Genomic DNA, 22058 nt, shown 5'->3' on the forward strand with positions numbered 1-22058 from the left:
ACATGTTTTTTGTGATTGCGCCCCCAATTAAGAAACGCACGCAAGCCCAGTGTGAATCCCTGCCAAGTTCTCTGGGTCGTGAATCTGCTGGTTCGGTGTGTTTACTGCTCTGATGATGTGTTACGTTGTTTGTTACACAGCTGTGTAATGTCTGTTTATTTGGAGCTTTTAAAATAAAAGAACATGAATTCTATACAACACGAAAATAGAATGGTAAGATCATTTAATATTTTTAAAAAGTAACTTAATAAAAAATATTCAGATAGGCCTAGTTAAATATTGATAAAATTTTGAGGCCTAGCCTAGGCCTAGTAGAGTAGAGAGAGAGGAGGCCCTAGCCTAGCTAGCTAGCTAGGGTAGCCCTAGCTAGTTACTAGTAGGCTCCTGTACCCATAGGCCCTAGGCTAGGTAGATAAGGTAGGCCCCAGCCTAGGCCTAGGCAACTAGTAGTAGTAGTTGGCCTGGGCCTATAGCCAAGATTGAGCTAGACGGAGTATGGTCAGAGCGGCCGCGAGTCGATACGCAGCAGCTTGTATGGAGCGCCAAGCGTGCAGTATGCAAAATGTATGTTGGACAATGGGTATCAGAGTTCGATATTAATACTGTTTTAATCAATTATCAAATTAATTTAAATAAAAGTTCATTATACATAAAAATCCGAACTGATAACATAATAAATATCAATTTAATCATATCATAATTCAATTATGTCATGTACGTACAAAAATGTTTCGATCTGTAATCAATCTGTAAACAAATCGATCTTTAATTAACCAGGGCCAAGAAGACTACGAGAAGTAAAATATATTCAATTATGAAAATTATACATTGATTTCTCTTTATTTCGAAACACTTGCCTGATCAAATGAGTGAAACACTAGAATTGACGAGTACGATATGAAGGCTATTGACCAACGCTATACCGTACCGTATCCCAATCAATCGGTATAGCGCTACTGGCGTTCCATACATTTTGAGCGCGGCCGCTACGACCCGAATCCAGCTAGACCTATCCCCTATAGAAAACAAAAGACATACTACAATACAAGCGCAGGTTCTTTGCTGCTAGTTAGAAAAAGCTACTGGCCTAGGTAGGCTAAGGCCTAAATATGGCCTAGACCTAGTAAGTGATATAATAAGGCTACTGTAATAAGGTCAGTTAGGCCTAGGCCTATACAATATTTATAGTATTTTCAACAATTAATTATTTTAATTTAAGCTTTCTTTTATTCAGGGTAGAAGTTAACCTTTCAGTAACTATCTATTCTTAGACTTATAGTAGGTCTATAACCAACTTGGCCTGTGCATCAGCTTGGCCCTTGCCAACTCGGCTCGGTCCTAACCGACACACACAGCCCATACCAACTTGGCCCTTGTCAATCTTGACCCATGCACCAACTCGGCCCATACATAATGCTGCTGTTGTTTTTTTTTTAGTTATTTTTTAATATTTAATCAATAATAATATTATTACTGTGTTGACATATTGTAATTTGTTTGTTTTTAATACTATCATTATTTTAGAGTCCATGAGTCCATGCAAGCATGGGTTATAGTGTACTTGTAATGACAGCCTTGTATTCTGCATGATTTTGTGCAAGCTCTTTTTTCAATCCCTTTGAACAAAGGTCATCTGTAACCATGTGAGCCCGGGTTTTTGCAGGGTCTACTACGTCCACAATAACCACAAGATGTTGGATCCTCCTTGGCCAGTTGTCTTCATCTCTCCTTTCTACATGACCAAACCAGCGTAAACGTCTTTGCCGCATCACATCCAGTATTGAGGTTATACCACTAATTCTTCTTACTGTAGCTCCTCACTAGACTTTCTTTCATTTAAGGACATACCACACATCTGACGGATCATTAACACTACATTTCTGAGTAATCATTGCACATCCTCAACTTTGATCGGCCAAGTTTCACTGCCATATCATAGCACTGCGAACGCATGTTTTGTAAAGCTCACCACAAACTTTGAAGGATACCGATTTTGTTGTTAACAATGTTATGAGTTCTCTGAACCTTTTCCAACTACTCCTCACTTGATTCCACTCTGCCACCAGCATTTAACATATCACCGAAGTAGCAGAATCTATCTACTGTACCACCTCAAGGTTACTTCTAGCAAGCAGCATCTTTGTTGGGATGGTTTCGTCTGCTTCTTTAACTACTAAAGACAGTTCTTGCACACAAAATTGACGAATTTGGAAAGGTTACCCTTGACACCATGCTTGCATTTTGCATCGACCTAAAATTTGCAGGAGGTAGAGAATAGTGAATTTCTGCCAGACCTTTCCAGCAGACACCACAGTGTGCTATTTGCCAGTCATGTTTTGTGATTAGTTTCCACTTCTAGAAATCATCACTTTGCAGTAGTCTTCCCTGAATTTACACATAGAAGATCCATTCTTCCCAGTTTCCTTGAACATGATGTCTATTGATTCAATTTCAAAATGAGGATATTTTATCCTGGACAGCAGATGAGAGCTCCCTGGACAGTATAGTTCCAACTTCCCTTTTCTTACATTTGTCTACTTTTTCTCTTCACGACAATTTGCACCTTTAGCCTGTTTTCATGTGAAATTGCAAGAAACCCTGCAATGATTTTGCTAATCTCAATCAGCAGATGGCCAACAATCTTATCCACCACTACTAATTTCTTCTGCTGTTGAAACTCACAGATTTCTTGTCACGAGCCATGCTATCTGGATGATTATCTTTTCTGCACCAGAACCATTCGTAATCTTCGGTTTTCGGATGTCTTTTTATAATTTTTTTCATTAAAATATCGCCCATTGAATTTTCCAAATACCCAGAAGAACCCCTCAATTTTAATATATTTCCATAAGCGCCCCCTCAATTTCCACTCTGTTTTCATAAGATCCCCGTTTGAATGAGCACCTCATTTGAATAAGCGCCCCTCAAAAAGGGCAAAAAATATTTTAAACGCCCAGGCGCTTATTCACGCAAATATGGTAATTTTAATAAAACCAATGTATTATGCAGTAGTTACAATTATACGCACCTACCTATTTTTCTAGCAATTTTCCGTTCAAATATTAGCTAGATTTTGAAATACTGTATTGTCACGCTACAGTATATTATTAAAATACTTTATGGTACGGCCCAGGGTCTATATTTTTTTGTATTTATTTAAATTATGTTACATACTGTACTGTACTGTACCATAAAAGCGAATAATTTGACAGGCAGTTACCTTTACAGTGATGTTAAAACTAAGAAATTCCTCAAGTATTTTTTGTGAAGTCTAGTATCTAATTTTATTACACTATTACAATGTCTCTTTTTCACTTAAATTTTTAGGACAATATTTAAGAGCCAATCTGAGGACAGAAATAAAGGAACTATGCATCACAAAGTGCAAAGTTCTCTACCATTCCAATATCATCACTGGCCATCTCTAATCTTTCAAATGTACAAACTATATTTGGTGCTTTCTATAGTCATATTTTATAAACCTGGTAAGTTTAATAATCTTTGCTTATTATTACTTTTTAAAGGAGAAGTTTACCAATTTGGTGTTGCTAAACCTGGATGGAGCGATAAATCTGGTTGAGAATAAATATGTAATGAGCTTACACGAGATCCATAATTTAAAAAAAAATTATGTATTCTGAGTACTGTGCTAAATCAGTTCTCAACTACAATGCACCCTCCAATTCGAGACTCCTCTAATTCGAGACCACTATTCCAAAGACACAAATAACAATCTTCAACCTTTTAACACAAAGCTAGCCCTCTAATTGGAGACCAACCCCGAGACCACAGCATATTTTCAGGTCCAAAAGGTGGTCTCGAATTAGAGGCCGAACTGATATGAAATTGGTGAGCTTCTCTTTAATTAAGGTGATGTTTCATTTTTAAAGATATTTGTACCAGTTATATTCTGATGCAAATTCTTGGATTTGATAAGGAGCTGTAATATACCGTACAAACTACATTACCATATATAATACTGCATTGTTTTTATTATTATACTTCAGTATATCGTACTGTATAGCATAGGAAATACGAATGAACTTAATCTTTCATTAAAAATAACAAAAGAAAAGCATCATCAGTAAAAGCAGACAAAAAACGTTGGCAAAAGCAGACAAAAAACTATAAATAGCTCTCTAAAATTGTTGCTTTTTAAGTTTATGTTAATAAACACAATTAGTGGTACTATAGACTTGAAATCTATATCCACTTTTAAACAAAAAATTAAATTGAACACCTTAAAAACTAACATCTTTTTCATGTTTTTCTTTTTCTCTTTTTTTATGTTTGTCTTTAGCTTAGGCTTAAAGGGAGAAGGCTTAGCCACTAGTCAAATGACTATGTGGCTATCTTGCCTCCCCAGGTTGTGTACCGAACTTTCAAAAATAAAAATAAAAATATTTAAAGAAGTAAACAACTAGTAAACTAAATATAAATTAAATGTGAAGGATTTTAAGTAAAATGTGATTGACTTTTTTTGCAAAAAAATTTAATTAAATGAAAATTTAAATAAAGTAAAATTTTAAAATACAGCTGTTAAATTGGTACATCAGAATCACAAAATATTATACCCAGTTATTCCTTTGTGGAAATTTACTACTGTTGCTATTATTTTTTTGGCCTGCTGTACCATAACAACATTGTTGACCCTAATACTTGTTCAGTTGACGGCTCAGAAGGTGGTTAAAACTATAGAGCTTTAAAGTCTCAAGACAATTTTAGTAGATTTTAAAATGATGTCTCCATTTACCAAAGCAGGTCTACATTTCAATACTTGAACCTACTGCACTGTACTGTACATTGTCTGCATTAAGAAGTAACTCTTAAGATTCCAATCCTGTTTTGATTTAAACCCCGCATTGTTATGTATTTAAAAGGAATAATAGAAACTCCAAAAGTGTGTGGATTACCCAAACTATTAATACCGGCTTGGTATTTCACATGATGCATAGTAAAGTATACAATACTGAATAGTGGAAGTTGGTAACTGTCATTAGTATGTTAATCTTAGACTTTAAAACAGACTACACTACTACTGTACATGTCTTGCACAGTGTGCTTTGCACAGTATTTTATTGACAATAGTTTATCACTGTCAGTAAAATTTTGTCATTGCAATATAAACACGTTATATTTTCATTGCGGATTTTTTGGGCTCAGTACGGACTCTAAACATATGCATTTTCTTTTAGTTTTAAGGCGTATGCGGATTTTATAAGTCTGCAATGACGATATAACCTGTTTATATACATATAGAATAAGCTATTTCCCCAATGCCATGACTTTGTTGAACTTCTTCATAAGGATCATGTTGCTTTTAAATATACTGTAATATTTTATAATCTTGTCTGTTACCAATGGAGTGTGTGAATGACCATCTTGCACAAAATGTTGATTTTTTTTTTCAGCCTTGGATTTTTTTGGAAATTACTCTCCAAAAAAACGATATTTTAAAACTACTGTAAATGTAAATAGTGTGAACAACTTTTGATGAAAACAGCTATACATTGTTTGTCAAAAAAAAAATCACATTACCCCTTAATATTACTTTGATAAGAAATTTCCTATAATTGATTTTGTTTTCCTTGTTTAGCTTGATAGTATAAAGTGATTCTTTGTAATTATGATAAAATAATAATTTTTATTTTAATTGATATTGAAAATCAATCATTTTTATACCACTTTTGTTAGCTAAATTTTACTGCACTGTACAATACTCGCTTCAGAAATTGGGTATGAAGTTTACAAATACAAATAATAATATTAAAATCTTAGCTCTTTATACAGTACAGTAGTTAATATAGAAGTCATATTTTACTGTAACATAACATTTGATTTAATTGTTGCTTCATTAGATGCTCCCTGGTCATTTGTTGGATGTTTTCAAGATGATTCACCATTCATCATTATGTCTCTAAAAATTGTTTTCTTTTATTAGTGATGTGTACTTTGAGACACTACCATCTGGTGACATACCTTTACCACTTGTTGATAACATGATTGATTAACGTAACAAAAGATAAAGATGATAATAACTGAGCCGCACCTTTTGTTAAATGTATAATTCCACCTTCCTCTTTGTTTGGACATGGAGGAAATATATTCCATAGTCTGGATCAGACCCTCCTTTTATATCCTTATAATAATAAGAGTGGCAAATGCCAGTATGTTTAGTAATTTGGTAGCATATGCCATATTTTTAGAATTTTTAAACATTATTTTTAATCAACCAAATTAAATTATTCTTATTATTTACAGTACAAGGATACTGTAATGCAAAGCAAAAAATAGTTTCTTATCCAAACCTATTTTATAAAAACAAAAAGGAGAGACATTTTGTTTTTATTGACAATTTCAAAAAGTTATGCTTAACAACACCAATTTTATCTATCATACTGTGGATGCAAAACAGAAAGGAATGGAAATTGTTGTTAAAGTGACAATGTAAAACTTCAAAAAAAAAAAATTTAAAAGGCAGCAGAAAGAATCGGCAGATAAAAAAAATCACACTAATGTTTTGTTTTTACACATCACTGTACAGTATATTGCATCATTTATTATAATATAGAACTCGTTGATTGCATGTAGAGATAATCATTTATTACAGCTGTTGGACTATATGACTTCCTAACAAAACAGAGTTTTTGTTGTTCATGATGGATCACCAGTTGTTTTGCCAGGAATGTTGTCCAGGCAATATTGTACTGTATATTATTCAATTCAATTCAATTTATTGCTTCAGGATGCCATCAAGGGCCATTATTTGCCAACACACATTACAATCCAATACAAAATACAATTAGTATTTTACAGTTTCATAAGATAGGTATATGAAAACTGTAAAGATGAGTTAGTATTAGTTTACATGTTGAGAACTTGCTTTATACTGTAAAGGAAGGGGAGATTGTGGAAGGGTCAGAAGACAGGAAGTATGCAAGGGTACAGTAAAGGAATATGGAAGAAATGATGTCTCAAAGGATACAATAAAAAGGAGGGTTTTATTGTAGGAATTGCAAAGAGATATAAAGTAAATTATAAGCAATTGGCGACAGGAAGAGAGGTAGGAGTAAAGGGGATTGTTTTTATTTTGGCTGCAGAAGATGTAGAACATCTGTCTGGTTCCAAAAGTGTCAAAAATGTGCCAGGGAGGAGGTGCTATAGTTTATCTGTACCTCCCTGACATGTACACTTATAAATTTTAACACACATTATCTGTTGAAGGATGAATGGAAATCCAGTACACAAGGTACAGTACTACAGTTTAAACATTATTAAGGAGTACATTTTACTAAGGCAGGCTAATGGTTATCTATTTGAAACGTTTTCTTCTAGGTACACAAAAATTCCCACTTAACTTTCAATTAAATAATATACAATTATTGATAATCAGTGTACCTATTTATTTTATAGTGTTCATCAAATCAAACATTGTACTTTATGTCTCATGATTTGCTTTCAGATATTAGTATCTTTTAATCTGTATCCTTGAGGGGCTAATCCCTGTACAGCCATAATCAGCTAAAAGGCGGGGTAATACACTAACTGCACAGCAGTGCCTGTATACCTCCAATTTCTGCCTGTAACCGTAAGCCAAAAATGTGTAACCACTTTCTTTGGGCATTCCTACTTGATTCACTCTTCAAGTTTTTCCCTAAAGTATTATAATTTACCGTACATGTAGCCTGATCACAGTGTACAGTACTATTTGACCTGCATATATATTGAGCAGACCATTCCTTTTTATGGAATGTCTTGGTTTTTTAAGGTGTTGTTTCCTAAATAATTGATTGATTGATTGCCTCTTCATATGAAACTTCAATTAATCCTCATCATTAAACTCCACAATTTTTATAAATTGATAATTTAATAATAACAGTATGAAAATATATATGAAAAAAATTAAATTTTATCAGACAGTGTGATGATTAATATCCATTGAACTGACTATTTTACTTGCATTTCCTGGTACATTATTCAGTTTATGGTAGCGACCCAATGAAAAGATCATCCAGGTATTTTTAGAGTCGCTGGAAGCATGAAAAATAAAATTCATGGAGTATTTTCATAGACTACCTGTAGTTACTGTATTACATTTTTGATGTCATGTCTATGTGTCGTCTGAAGGATATGGTTGTTGGTGACTATAGTAAAATATCAGCCTTTGTTGCTTTGTGTAACTGCTGGAAACTGATTGCCTGAAATTTAACTACTGTAAAGCCTGCATCTCACCGTGGTACCCCCATAGGATAGTCATTTACTTTCTTCCGTGTTGAACCTCAATTTCCACGCTTAATTATTCCACTAAATTTATCTGGTCGGGCCTTTCACATTTTGGTAAATTTAACATGAATTATCAGTACACAAAAACAGATGAGATAACACCAGGGGAATCAAGCCGGTAGCCAGGGGGTTTGAGGGGTTCAAAAGCATCCTCTCTTTTTCAGAAATGCCCTTTTAAACTCGTAAACAAAATCCATAGGCCTAATTTTCTACCGACCAGTACATTCAGCTCATAATATGTAAAATGTCTTTTCCTGCTTTGTATGCGCTTTTGTAAAATTACAGTTGAAGTAAATGATAAGGATTATAATGTTAATTTTTATAGCAGATAGATGATTAAACATAAAAATCATACTGTACAAATTTTTAATAAACCAGATATAATTGCAGAGGTCAAATACTATATATTGGAAACCTAATTAGAAGCCAATAACATAAAATTACAGATATTTCCCATTGCTGGCCCCTGCACAGTATTGGCTTCTGATTTGTAGTTAAATGTTTAACTTGCATGTCATGGAGGGGCTGTATTATAATAGTACAGGAGTACTTGATTACGCTGCAAGTACTGGCGCAACTGACTAGCAATACTGTAAGCATTGCAGCTTCAGTTTAAATAGCACTCAGTTTATCTATTGATTAGACTAATCTGCTATTGTTGTCGTACATTTTGCGGCTGTACCTATTAAGTAAATGTTTTGATAAAAATAGTCTAGTCAATCTCTGTTTGAAATACAAATTGTTATTACCAATGAAAAATATAGAATAATATACATGATAACTTATAGTACTACTAAATTTTTCTTTCTTCTGAATTTCCACAGTTATTACCAAAAAAACATGTTCTATAATGTGATACGTAGTACATTAAACTATATATTTCAGGGTTAAAAACAATAGATTCAGTGAACCGTGGCAAAACTAACAATGGAGGAATGTCAGAGGTACTTTTATCATAATAATAATAATAAATTTATTGTTTCTCTTGTAAAGAAAGCGCAACTATCATTGAGAGTGTGTAATAAAAATAGAAGTACAGCGAAAACATGTTGAAAACATAAAGCATAGAATGTTAAAATACCAAAGTACAGCCAATGGTAAAAGCTGAGTAATATTAAATTTCATGGTGGGGAAAATACCTCCATTCACCCTAGTCATGTTACATTATGGCAAGTTGTAAATCTGCACATTTTCAGTAATTCAACAGCATGGCACCAATGTACAGTATGTAGGAATAGCATCCTGAAGGATTCTAAAATACTGTATACAATACTGTATGAATAGGGCCAAATAAAAAAAATACTAGTTTATCATCCCCTTGAGCATCCATTTTCTCTGCCTGACCAAATTTTGTTTTCTTTTCTTTTTTTTTCTGGTTAACTCACATCAGTAAAAATCCTCTTGATCGGTCCAACACTAGTTTAAAAATTAGATTTGTTTCTCAGTCCAGCATTTACATTTTGAATTTTAAAACCTTTTTGTTTTTTTCACTGATGAAAAAAGAGAGTAATTAAAAAGCATTAAAAGATAAAAATGTTAGAAGAATAAGAAAGTCAGTTGAAGTGAGTGAGACAATAAATGACAGGCATTCAAAAATGCTTTATAAAATAACACTTTGAAATATGTTTTACTACTGCATACAGTGGGCTTCTGGAGCTATAAATTAAATAAACTAAAGCCTCAATCGCACTGGATTAAATTTTGGGAATATGTAACCGTCATCACAGTAAACATTTCTAGGGTAAATGTTACCGTCAATCGCACTTGGACTTTTCAACTTGGTTAGTTTTCCTGAGTAGTGTAAAATTAACTATTGAGGGCGGTACATTTTGACCTGTAACATGACCCGTACTGATCTGTTTCTGTTCCTTCGACTGACTAGGCCAACATCATGAGAGCCTAGAATTTCTCCTTCCGATATTTCAGGCCTAGCGAGGCCTAAAAAATCAAGAAAAATGTCATTCCATGCCATACTACTATTTAAGGGAAAGTAACACGTTAGAAAATAATGTTTTGTGATCAACTAGTCGAATAGCACAATATTCGTATGATCAATACAGCACAGTAGTATATAATTTGCACGAAATTCGAAATGTACACATCAATAAACCAAAACAATGAGAAGAAGCAGGTCAACTAATTATATGCATGCGCCAGTGCTTCACAGAGCGATAAAGGTCACCCAGTGAACAATGAGGCTCGGGATTCGGTTAATTTAACCGACCTGTGGCTATTCGCATTGGATTTTCCAGGCCGGTCAAAGTAGCTCGGTAGGAATTCCTGAGTAAATTTCACTCCCGAAAACTAACCGGTGGCAACAGTCAAGTTAACTGAGCGGGACTATCCGCACTGGATTTTTTTCAGTCAAACTTACCGACAAGACAGTTACTTTTACTGAAATAAATCCAGTGCAATTGAGGCTTAAGGAAACACACTAAACCGTAGTTGCTGGATAAGACCACTAGTCATGCAAAATGCTTAATTTGGAATTTTTTGCTTTATTCTGGGAATGATCTGTGTACAGTAATATAAATTTTAAAAAGTTAAATAATGAAAATAGCTGTAAATCAGTGAAAACTTCTTTTAAGAATTTGAATCAGTCAAAACTTACTGGAAGTTAGTAACTTACTTAATCGTATATCTAATGATTTAGCTACATTATTATAAAGTTGTTTATGTTTCTTAAACATTGAAATTTAAATTTTGATTGAAGGACCTGGACGAGGGGAATGTACAGGAACAACACCCTTATCGGGATTCACCCTGAATGAAGCCAGCAGGGAAACAAACACCATCATTCCACAGACGTCCGTTACCACCATGGACGGCTGCATTGAGGCTTGTTGCCAGGTGACCTCATGTGACTTAGTATGGATGTCAGACGGAATATGTTACTCGGTGGTTTGTAAATCAGTTGAGGCATGTGAGCCAGTTGAAACATCAGAAGCTATCATATCCATGATTTCTGCGATTGATAGGTCAACTGAAAAAATAACAAAAGGTAGGTGCAAAGAGAGTGGAGGCAGCCATCCGGCCCCCTCTACATTTTTTAAATAAAAAACCAAGAAAATTGCATTCAAACTTCAGACTAAGAGTGCCTTATCTGTCCAGCTAGTCGTATTATAAGCCCCTTTCAGGCAGAGCTGCAATACCGCAATATTGCGGTATGCACACAGGTTTGGGTTTCTCTCTGGAAGAGTTTGATACGCCAATATGCTAGCTTACTATAAATCAAACACCCTAGTAATGTAGTCCCAATATTGCGGTAATGGTTACAGCCTGTGCTATGTCTGAAAGGGTAAGCTGGCATGTGCATTGAAGCATAACCGTCTATAAACAAGGTTGAAGTTAACACGATGTGTAGGAGTTTTTTCCACTGTCACTTTTTCGTTGTCAGAAGGAATGTACTGTACTGTTAATGTTCAACAGCAAACAAAAAAAAATTATAACCAAGCATTTAAAAGAAAAAAACAAAGCATACAGTAGCTGCGCTGCTAAAATGACAGATTCAAAGGCTGAAAACTGATCAGACGCCATATTGAGAGAAATGTAAACAAAAAAGTGTGCGGTATTTTTTTTTAAACCGCCAATATTACTCCAATGTGTAGACCCTTTAAGACAAAAAAGATTCAGCTTACGGCAATGCTGTATTGTGGTAACATAGGCACTGTATGAAAGGTTGTAGGCCGGCAATCATGCCGTCATGATTACTGCAATATTGCAGCAACGTCTATCTGAGAGGGGTTAGTGACATACAAATTCACACCTCAGTCACAACCGTGGTGGGGCTAAGGTAGTTTGAATCCTCTGTAAAAATTCTCTTCCTGGGACAACTCTAATTTTAATTCTTAGGTCCATCACTCGGTGCAAGAGATAAATCCGAAGCATTTCAGCTATGCTTTCTATTTAATTTCTACAGATGCTGCAAAGGATGATGGGAAAGAGTGTTTTAGAAATCATCGAAATTCATGTCCAAAAAATGAATTTTGCCATCACATAGATAGTGATACTGGTATTGGAAAATGTCATTGTTCGAAGGGCTACATTCGTGAAAGTGGTGGCAAATGTATTGGTAAGACGGTCATGTCTCATTCATATGTTAACATGTTTATTCTTATTGTTTTATTTTTTAAATGTAATGAAACATTTATTATTGTTGTTTTAAAAAATGTTTGAACTTAATTCAGTTTAAAATATTCTCATCTCTAAAATATTCTCATCAAGTGCAAAGTTTATATTAAATGTTAGTGTACAGTAAATTTAGAATTGAAAAATATAGTTGTTCTAAAATTAATTAACAACTGGGAAGGAAGGATGATAGGGATGTAGATTTAGTTAGTTCAATTTAAATTTTATATTCCCCTTCCTTCTAAGGTTATATAATAGGTTTGAATCCATGATATTAGAAACAGACCTTGTCATGTTTATAGACGCTGTAGTAAACAGTATGGGCTAGCATTTCAATGCATTATTTATATTCTTTATATGACCATATTCACAATGAATTCTTGGCTCGATAATAATTTTCACCAGACTAAAATATATTCTTCAAGCAATTATACAATACAAAATCATAATGATAAGTACAGTAAATAAATAAATTTATAGGAGTGGTGTTTGGCCCAACCTGACGTGTTATTGTACCGAATACTCAGTATATCCCCAAATACTAGCGAAAAAATTTGCAAGTGATTCGGGTGTTAATTGGACCCATGAAGCTAACTAGCCTGATGTCTTAACCACTAGACCACCGAGCCTGCGCTTGGTGGCTAGTGATGAATCCGATCCCCTAGTAGCAGCAGGTACTGCAAGTGCTATAAAAATGTAGGGCAAAACACCACTCCTATGATATTTCCTGACACAGGCTCAATTTAATTGAAGAAAATAACTATATACATTATTCTTGCGTGTTCTGTAGTGTATCTTATGATTCAGATTTGGAACTCACACTCCAGTGCTTTAACACTGTACCACGTACAGTAGTGTAATGTATACAATAATTCCTAGTTCCTATAGCCAAGTTTACAGTACTTAAAATTCTTCAATGTATAATAATATTTATAATGCGTACTATTAATAAAAGGCTTAGTACTCATAATAATAAAACATAATATTTGGTTAATGCCTCAATTGTTATACCTTTTGACATTTAACATTTAGAATTGTTTTCAGACACTTGAAACCGATATGTCAATATGTATAATAATTCTAATGCTTGAGATCAATTTTCTATAAAGATTTCGACAACACTTGATTTATGATGATGATATTGTAATCTTGTTTTTATACATTTTGTGTTTTTTTACTATTTAGCTCAGTATAATCGTCAGGAGCTTCATTTATATATTGCTCGTTGTTGCATGCTATTGATAATTTTTAGTAGTGGCCATACAAACAATTTCTGATCATCTCTTTTTCAAAAATCTTATTGTATGTTGGGAGCGACTTTCAATTTTATCCTTTACAGTAATAAAAGAAAAAAAACGATGTCAGTATTTCAAGTTTCGAAGGGAAGATCAGCAATTTTTTATATGGCCTAAGTTAAATTATCTCAGCATGACATTCACTTAACTGTTGGCATTTCAGTTGATAACATTTGTGTGTTCTTTGCATGTTAACATTTATTTAAAAATAGATTACCTTTCCAAAATTTTCTAATTTTCAAAGTGTATAATTATATCTATGGTAATGCAGCATTTATAAGCTGTGGATACTGTTGTTAGTAGCAATCACATAGACTCTAAATCATAATTGACAGTGCGGTCGACAAATTACTACACAACCAATGAGAGTTTGTGATACATCACAACAGGTAATGATGATATTTGCAATGAGGCCTAGATATGCAAATTCAAGATCTAGAGATATGTTTTATAAGAGTGATGAACCTTCTAGTAACGTTATAATTATGGTTTCTATAATAATGTTCTCATATATTGAATTCTAACCACATTCATTTTATAACATCTCAGTTTTTATTTCTTTCAAATTATAGAATGAATATGCTTTGAATCTTATTATTTGAATGATTCAAAATGAATAATTTGCATATATCATTTTGCATTTCATTTGCATATATAAAACAATTCATTACATTATCCAGACATGTGGTTAGGAGGCCATAACGATTGGAGTTCAGGCAATACAGATTCCATCCCAGATGGTGACATCATTGACAGTGAGGTGATGAATTTGATTGGCGGGTCTTGTGATGATGAAGCTGACTGTAACCCAAATGAGAAATGCTTTCATCTTGCATCTATCAGTGACCTGGGATTTTGCATTTGTAAAGATGGTTTCCATAGAAACACGGACGACAGTGCATGTGATATCGATGGAGATGAGCAAGGTGTTGATTCATGTTGTGGTGTCCTGTGTTGTCTTGTTTTATGTTTGTTTCTTTGTAAACTCTACATGCATCATTGCATTCATATTTTTTACAGTAATTAAAGGTAAAACTACAATCCAAGCACTACTGTAACACACACACACACACACACCTGTTAAGATACTAAAATAAACTTAGGTCCAAAAATTATGGTCAAATGTTTTAAAAACATGTAAAGGAAAATAAATTGATAATGAAATTAAAATTTATAAATTGGAATATATATAATATGTATATAATAATAATAATAATAATAATAATAATAATGTAATATGTAATAATATATATATATATATAATATAATATAATAATCATTGTAATACATTTATAAATTAGCTTTTAATTATAACCAGTATATAAAGTACTTTGGTAAGTATTATATGTTATCATTAAAAACTACTATGTAGACAAATAATAGTAATAACAGCATTAATTATTGTTTTGCACTAATTGTTGTTATATATAATTTCATTTTCTTGTTATTTCATGGTTTTATTACTTTCAGTGCATGCTTTTTCTTTCTTTCTAAGTCATTTCTTTGCGTGGTTTTAATATGATTATTGCTTACATTCAGTGTTGTAATGTCCAACTTAGTAGGTTAGTTTATCCAAGGTTATTCCAGTTGCTGTAGTTTAAAATAACTAGCTTCAAAATCTCTTTGACAGCCTCAGATGTGCCCCCTGACTCCATAGAATTGACAGCAGATTTATCTGAAGATAACGTAGATGATGAAACTGAAGTCAACACGAATAATAGAACAAACGTTTTAGACAGTACAGTTCTACAGTCTGTTAATACGAATAGTAACAGCACATCACATTCTACTAATTTTTCAAGTAACATTAGCAATGTAAATGAACCAGAGTCACTGACAGGAATAAATGCAACAATGGAAGAAGAAGATAGTAAGTGACAACTAAAATAATATTATTTTTTTATTTGGTTATTTGTGATCTGATCAGTATGCTATCTTGGATTATCATCTTCTTCATTGTCAGTATCATCGTCATCAGTCGTCATCGTCATAATAATACAAATCCTACTTTACTACCTTCCTCCTTTTTAGCTTTACCACAATAATCATTGTCTTCATCAACATCATTATCGTTGTTGTCATCACTATATCATCATCATCATTGTTATTATCATCATCATCATCATCGTCATTATTTCCACTGTTGTTGTCATCAGCTTAAATAATAATAATCATCATCACTGTTGTCGTCATCGGTATCATTTTTAGTACCATCCATATCATCAGAATCAATCTTCATTTGTCTTTTTCACCACCATCCTCACTAGGATTTTGACTTCCAACAATATGTCATTTTCCATGTTTCTTTCACAGCAAGTACTTGTACTTTCTTCAGTCACATTAAAAACATACCTAATTTTAACATATTATAATATGGAAAGTAATAATTAAAAGAAATAATATCATGATTTATTTAATTAGGATTTTTCAATTGCTTTTTTAATTTATTATAGATTGAAACACATATAAGGCTGTATTTTATATGCATATTTTCTCTAATACTATTTCTTAGAATTGCCAACCATTGAGAAGAAGGTATTCAATGGAAGCAGCTCTGTAGCACCTCACACTACGGCAGCAGGTGTGCACACAACACAAATACGCACCACTACTGCAGAACCAAGTAAGGATCACTTGTTACCTCTTTAGTCCCTATAGGATGTATTCATGAGGAGGAGGAACAAAGGTGTTGTGGGTTCTTGACAATTTTATGCAAATGATTGGCCATTTGACAAAACAATATGGTTGAAAAGATTCACACACAAGTGCAAAAGGCCACTTTCAAAAGAATAGTACAAAAGAAAAACAATTTTTTTTCAAATGGCATTGTGTTGGGAATACAGTTTTAAAAGATTGGTACTAATATAATTATACTACATAGTTGCCTATCTAAGAGGCCCCAAAAAGGATTTTTTTTTCATTTAGCACCCTTCTCTTATGCTTATTCTTGATTCTTCCTCTTAATCTCCATCTCCCATCTACCTTCCCATATCAATAGTCCTGGATATGGCACTGGTTGGTATTACAATGAATTTCTGCTCATGTCAATATGTGTCAATATATTTTTAATAAAGTCAGCTGTTTATTCTGTATACTGTAAAATCTTGAATTGAAGCCCAGGGCTTTTGAGATTGCCTTCTTTTCGAGGCCACTTTAAAAAAATTAAAAACGAGGGGCTTCTTATCAAAGTGAGTGCTGTAAATTTTGAGAATTTGTAACAATAAATGGGGACATTGTACTGTAGCATCAATCTGTATCATATATTAAACAGCATTAAATCAAATAAATTACTGTATCAACCAAGCATGTTTCTAATTTATTTTGTTTCTTTGAAATTCATGTACAGTGTTTTACTGTACTATCTCGAAAAAAAAGCCTATGCTAATTTATGCAAACTGATGAGGTGGGCTTCAATTCGAGATGGGTATTCTCGAGATTAAACCCACTGGACTTCAATTCAAGGTTTTACAGTATGCCTTCTTCATAAATCTGCAAAATTCCATATGAGGCAAGTCCTTCCAGGCTTAACATAGGGCGGATGAGCTCCTCAGAGTTAACGGCCAACCATTAATTAGTTTAAGGAATACTATAGGAGTAGTTTAGTCTCACTGTTATTATTGTTATTATGATTATTATTTTTTATTTTATTTTATTGTTATTATTTTATTGTTATTTACATTTTCTAAGTTGGCCTATATTATTTTTTTGTAAAGCGCATAGGGGCAATGTGCAATATGCGCTATATAAATATAACATTATTAATATTATTATTATTGTTATTATTATACAGGACAGAATTGTGGATAAAAGTATTAATTGCTGTCTAATAATTAGATGGCATTATTGTACAATTTAGTGTCATTAAACAAGTGTAATATTTACATTGCAAACACAACAGATCAAGATAGTAGACAGGGGAATGGACTACAGATCCAATCAGAATGGTTTGCAAATATTGCAGATTACTTTTGTGTTGCTTACATATTGGCTGTGTGAACATCTGTTACTAGAGATATTTATGAGATAGAAAATCAAATTAAATATAGTTTTTTTTTACAGAGCTAGACATCCGAACCTTTGCTAAACAAATACATGTATTGTAGTTAATCCTTACTGTAAACATGATGTAATAAGTCATATGTATGCTAATTACCTACATATTTTGTATTTAGTGAAAGCGTTGGCTGTTTCTGCCGGTGAAAATAAAGTCTTACAACTGCCTGATGAGACCAGCGTTAGTATATATACCTTTGTCGTTCCCAAAGACCCTCCTACTGGTTTTGAATATGTATATGAGTGGAGTTTAATCCAAAGTCCGGACGAACATGGCGGTGAAATTGGAGGCATGCATACAAATTCAATCACATTAACTGGAGTGAGTAAACAAAAATTAATTACAAATTTCTTAGTATTTTTTTAAATACCTCCATTATTTTACACAAATAATAAACCTTTAAATGAAATAAAAATTTATAAACTGGAATATATGTTGATAACAAAAAATTAGGTTCAAAATTTATCATTGTACAATTTTTTGTAATGTTTCAGTTGACAGCCGGTCTCTATGTGTTCAAAGTGGAGGTGACAGCGGGGAGGTCACAGGGTTCAGCTTATGTAAATGTGACTGTTCTACCGCCCCCTAGAGTTAAGGAGAAACCTCACGCTGTAATTGAACCCGCTTTACAAGAGGTTACGTTGCCAATGCTTCCAAATGCAGATACAGTTTTAGATGGCTCAGGTAAACTGCAGCAAACACCAAAATGTTTTCGTCCTACTTATACATTTTTTTTCTGGGTTTTTTTCCTTAAAAGTGTCATTTATAACCAATGTAATTTACTTGAATATTTTAAAATATTTACTGCCTGTGGTGAAATAACTGGAGTAAGTAAGCAAAAATTAACTACAAATTTCCCAATATTTATTGCAAACTGTTTTAAAAACACTGAAAAGAAGATAAAATAGTAATGAAATGACAATTTGTAAATTAGAATTTATGTTAATAAGATACAAAATTAGGTTCAAAATTTATCATTGACATAATTTTTATTTTTCAGTAGTTATTTCTGGGTTTTTTTCTTAAGTATAATTAATAACCTATTTAATTTACTTGAGTATTTAAAAAGATTTACTGCCTGTGGTGAGATAACAAAATTCTACTTCTCAACCTTGAGTTCGGACGTTCAATCCCTCGCTGTGCATTTCGCTTGTGTCTTTAGGCAAAGCACATACCTACCACCCAGGAGTGTAAGTGGGTACCTGGTAGTTTCAAACACAAAATGTGCTGATTACAGCTGCACCATTATGGGATTCTCCCCAGAAACCTGAGTATGTGTTCCATATGTGCCTGATCCAATGACCAGGGGTAATAATGCTAACCACACAGAGGTCTCCACAATATGCACTCTACAAGTCGACCATTATTATTAATATTAAAAAAGTTATTGACTTCCAATGAAATCGAAATCGAAACATTTAGTTTTCACTGATTTACAGTCTTTTTACTCCGAAAATCTTGGGAGGAATCAAATGCATGCAGTAATATATACAGTAGCTGTTAGCAAACACATTAGTATTACCATATTATGATCAGTGCTGTCATGCTCCAGTTGTACTGTTGCACATCGTAGCTCACTCCAGGCATTCTTTATGCATATATTTGAACACCTATTGATTAATTCCGGAGGGAACCTGACTTAAAAAGCATACCGTATTTGACAAAAACTTGGTTAATGAAATACAGATTTTTGAATGTTTGAAAAATTAGGGAAAGATGTTCACCATTTTATGCCAGTAAACCAATAATCATTCCCAAGTTTTTTATCAAATATGCTTGTGTGTCATAGAAAAAATAATTGTACAATATATCAAAATGTTTTTTCTTTCCCTCTGTACACTAACTTTAACTGAAAGCGTATTAATGAAAGATGGGAACACATTTTTGAATAAGTTATTTTTTACCTGGACCTCAAGGAAGAATAATCTTATCACACGGATAGAGTATCCAGAGTAAAGTTTTTCTACCTACCTATATATCTAAAAGAGTAAAGTATATGCTAGTCCGAATTTATACTCTAGAAGTGGAGAGAGAGACAATATATAGATAATGTGTCTTGCCCAAGGACATAAGCAAATTGCACAGCAGCTAGATTTTTGAACCCATGATCTCTAGGTTGAGCGTGCAAGCACCAGGCACTTCCATATACAAAGTTGTTAGTATAATGTGTGTGTTAATTAGAAAATATTGTTGTTCTAACTTTTAATCAAGAGCCACAAATGTATTTATAGATAAATAAATTTGCAATTCTAATATAATTTAAAATTGGTGGCTCAATTCAGACATTAAATGTAAAATATTTAAATACAAATTTCATATATACTCATTTCATTTTTATACCATAATATATTCAGCAAGTGAAATAAATTAAATTGAATCTATGGTTAGTGACAGTTTTTGCGTTTCTATGTCAAAGTATTACACCAGTCATCCTTGAAAATTAAAAAGAGTCACAAATCCTGAGCTCTCCCTCATGCCATTGGCAGAAAATATCATTGTATTTATATGCTTCCTGTATAATGAATTTAATGTTTGTTTTTTAATGATCTAGGGAGTACTGATGATGACAAGATTGTTAGTTACAAGTGGGAGCAAGTGAAGGGACCCTTAAGTGAGACTGAAATTAGTGGCACTGAACCAATCCTTCACCTTTCTGGACTTCAAGTTGGCATCTACATCATCATGTGAGTTGTACCATTTGTTGAAGTATTTGTTAGAGAGAAAGCAGCTTCGTTCAATATTGTGATATTACCATTCTGTGTAAATACCTATTTAATCACATTAATAAATATTATTTAAAAATATAGCAGCTGTTTTAGATATTTATTTGAAACCAAAACTTATTACACGGAATGTGGACTCACTGATTTACTTAGTTTATTGTTGTTACCAGCTTCTGTTTATGCCAGCTGATGTTTGCTAATGAGTGTGAAAAGAAATATTAAATAGGTTGCATGAACTGTGATTCTGTGTTTCATGGCGAAACTTAAGTTGCATAAACTGTCATTCTGTGTTAAATGCTGAAAATTGAACTGGTATAGAACACAGTAAATATTTTCTGCAAAGTTAATGAAGTGTGCTTTTTTGTTTTCAGGTTGACTGTCACTGACTCTGATGGTCTGGAGGATTTTGCAGTTGCAAATATCACAGTAAAGCAAGGTTAGTAATAAATTTACACTAACACTTCTTTTACTTTCCTTTAAATAGGTTATTAAATGATAAGTATTGATTAACATTGTGGAGACCTCTATGCATTTAAGATAAATATGAAAAAAACAGACCAAGAAAGTAACCCTAAAAAATCTAACCGTAAAGACATACTAATCCTACTCCTTAAACTAAGCATGGTTGGCCGTTGACTCAGAGGAGCTCATCCACCCTTATTAATGTCTTTTTAATGTTTGTTGATGTTTAGAAATAGACTATCCCCCTCAAGCAAATGCTGGTAGTGACATTGTCATTAAACTGCCTAAGAACGAAGTAACCTTGAATGGCAATGCTAGTACAGATGACAAGGGGATTAAAAGCTACGAATGGTCGGAGGATAGCGGCGGTATTGTCGACACGCTTGGAACCGGTACTGCTCAGCTTCACCTGACCAACCTCGAGGAGGGCAACTATGTATTCCGATTGACCGTCACTGACACTGGGGGACATCAGAATTTTGACACTGTAACTGTTATCGTACAACCAGGTAAGGCCTAACAATGTGTGAAGTAATTTTGTTTACAAAGCAGTGAATTTTTTGTTAATTTTCTTATGTTCAAAATGATAAATAAACTTAAAGTAATAAAAGTCTGAATTGAATGTGGGTAAAAGGGGGTATGTGAGGTTGGATAGGAGAGGGGTTAGGCTGCAAATTATGAGAAGCAATACACTTCATTGATTGAGTAAAATCTTCTTCCTAATTTCTCTCCAATATTATCCTGAAATTAACATTTTTAATGTTAAATTTTTACAAAAATGCTTTACTATGTTTTTTAGAGAACAACATAGCTCCAGTCGCTGATGCAGGCAGAGATAAAGAGTTATCATTACCGGATGATACCACTGTTTTAGATGGGTCAGCCAGTCAAGATGACCTTGGCATTATCCAGTATATGTGGGAAAAAACAAGGTAGGTTTCCCATCGTCATATCTTTTTATTTTTATCTATATATTAATTCTACTAATCGCCTCCGCGTAACTTCACTTATCTCCTTTGAAACCGCTGGCAGGAATGTGCTCATATCTCATACACTGGGTTTCTATATGTCACGATCACATTCCGCTACTTTTCGAGGCTGGATATTGGATAA

General features: G+C 33.3%; 1 protein-coding gene across 4 annotated transcripts in view; it reads left to right on the plus strand.

Moving 5' to 3' along the window:
• The first annotated feature begins 57 nt into the window (after window positions 1-57).
• The window catches only part of LOC117113328 (dyslexia-associated protein KIAA0319-like), a 35142-nt gene continuing 13141 nt past the window's right edge, over window positions 58-22058 (plus strand). For 2 of the 4 annotated variants that reach the window (XM_033256633.1, XM_033256634.1), the window contains exons 1-13: window positions 58-213; window positions 3328-3485; window positions 10997-11284; window positions 12203-12355; window positions 14387-14632; window positions 15337-15576; window positions 16219-16329; window positions 17879-18081; window positions 18255-18444; window positions 20312-20444; window positions 20855-20919; window positions 21176-21454; window positions 21745-21877. In XM_033256633.1, coding sequence (XP_033112524.1) covers window positions 3371-3485; window positions 10997-11284; window positions 12203-12355; window positions 14387-14632; window positions 15337-15576; window positions 16219-16329; window positions 17879-18081; window positions 18255-18444; window positions 20312-20444; window positions 20855-20919; window positions 21176-21454; window positions 21745-21877 — 2156 coding nt within the window. In that variant the 5' untranslated portion in view covers window positions 58-213; window positions 3328-3370. The remainder of the gene's footprint in view (window positions 214-3327; window positions 3486-10996; window positions 11285-12202; window positions 12356-14386; window positions 14633-15336; window positions 15577-16218; window positions 16330-17878; window positions 18082-18254; window positions 18445-20311; window positions 20445-20854; window positions 20920-21175; window positions 21455-21744; window positions 21878-22058) is intronic. The other 2 variants (XM_033256635.1, XM_033256636.1) reach the window with 2 other exon arrangements.

This window comes from Anneissia japonica, unplaced genomic scaffold, assembly GCF_011630105.1.
Source record: "Anneissia japonica isolate Jap-2015-1 unplaced genomic scaffold, ASM1163010v1 scaffold287589_len272378_cov178, whole genome shotgun sequence".
Lineage (NCBI taxonomy): Eukaryota > Metazoa > Echinodermata > Crinoidea > Comatulida > Comatulidae > Anneissia > Anneissia japonica.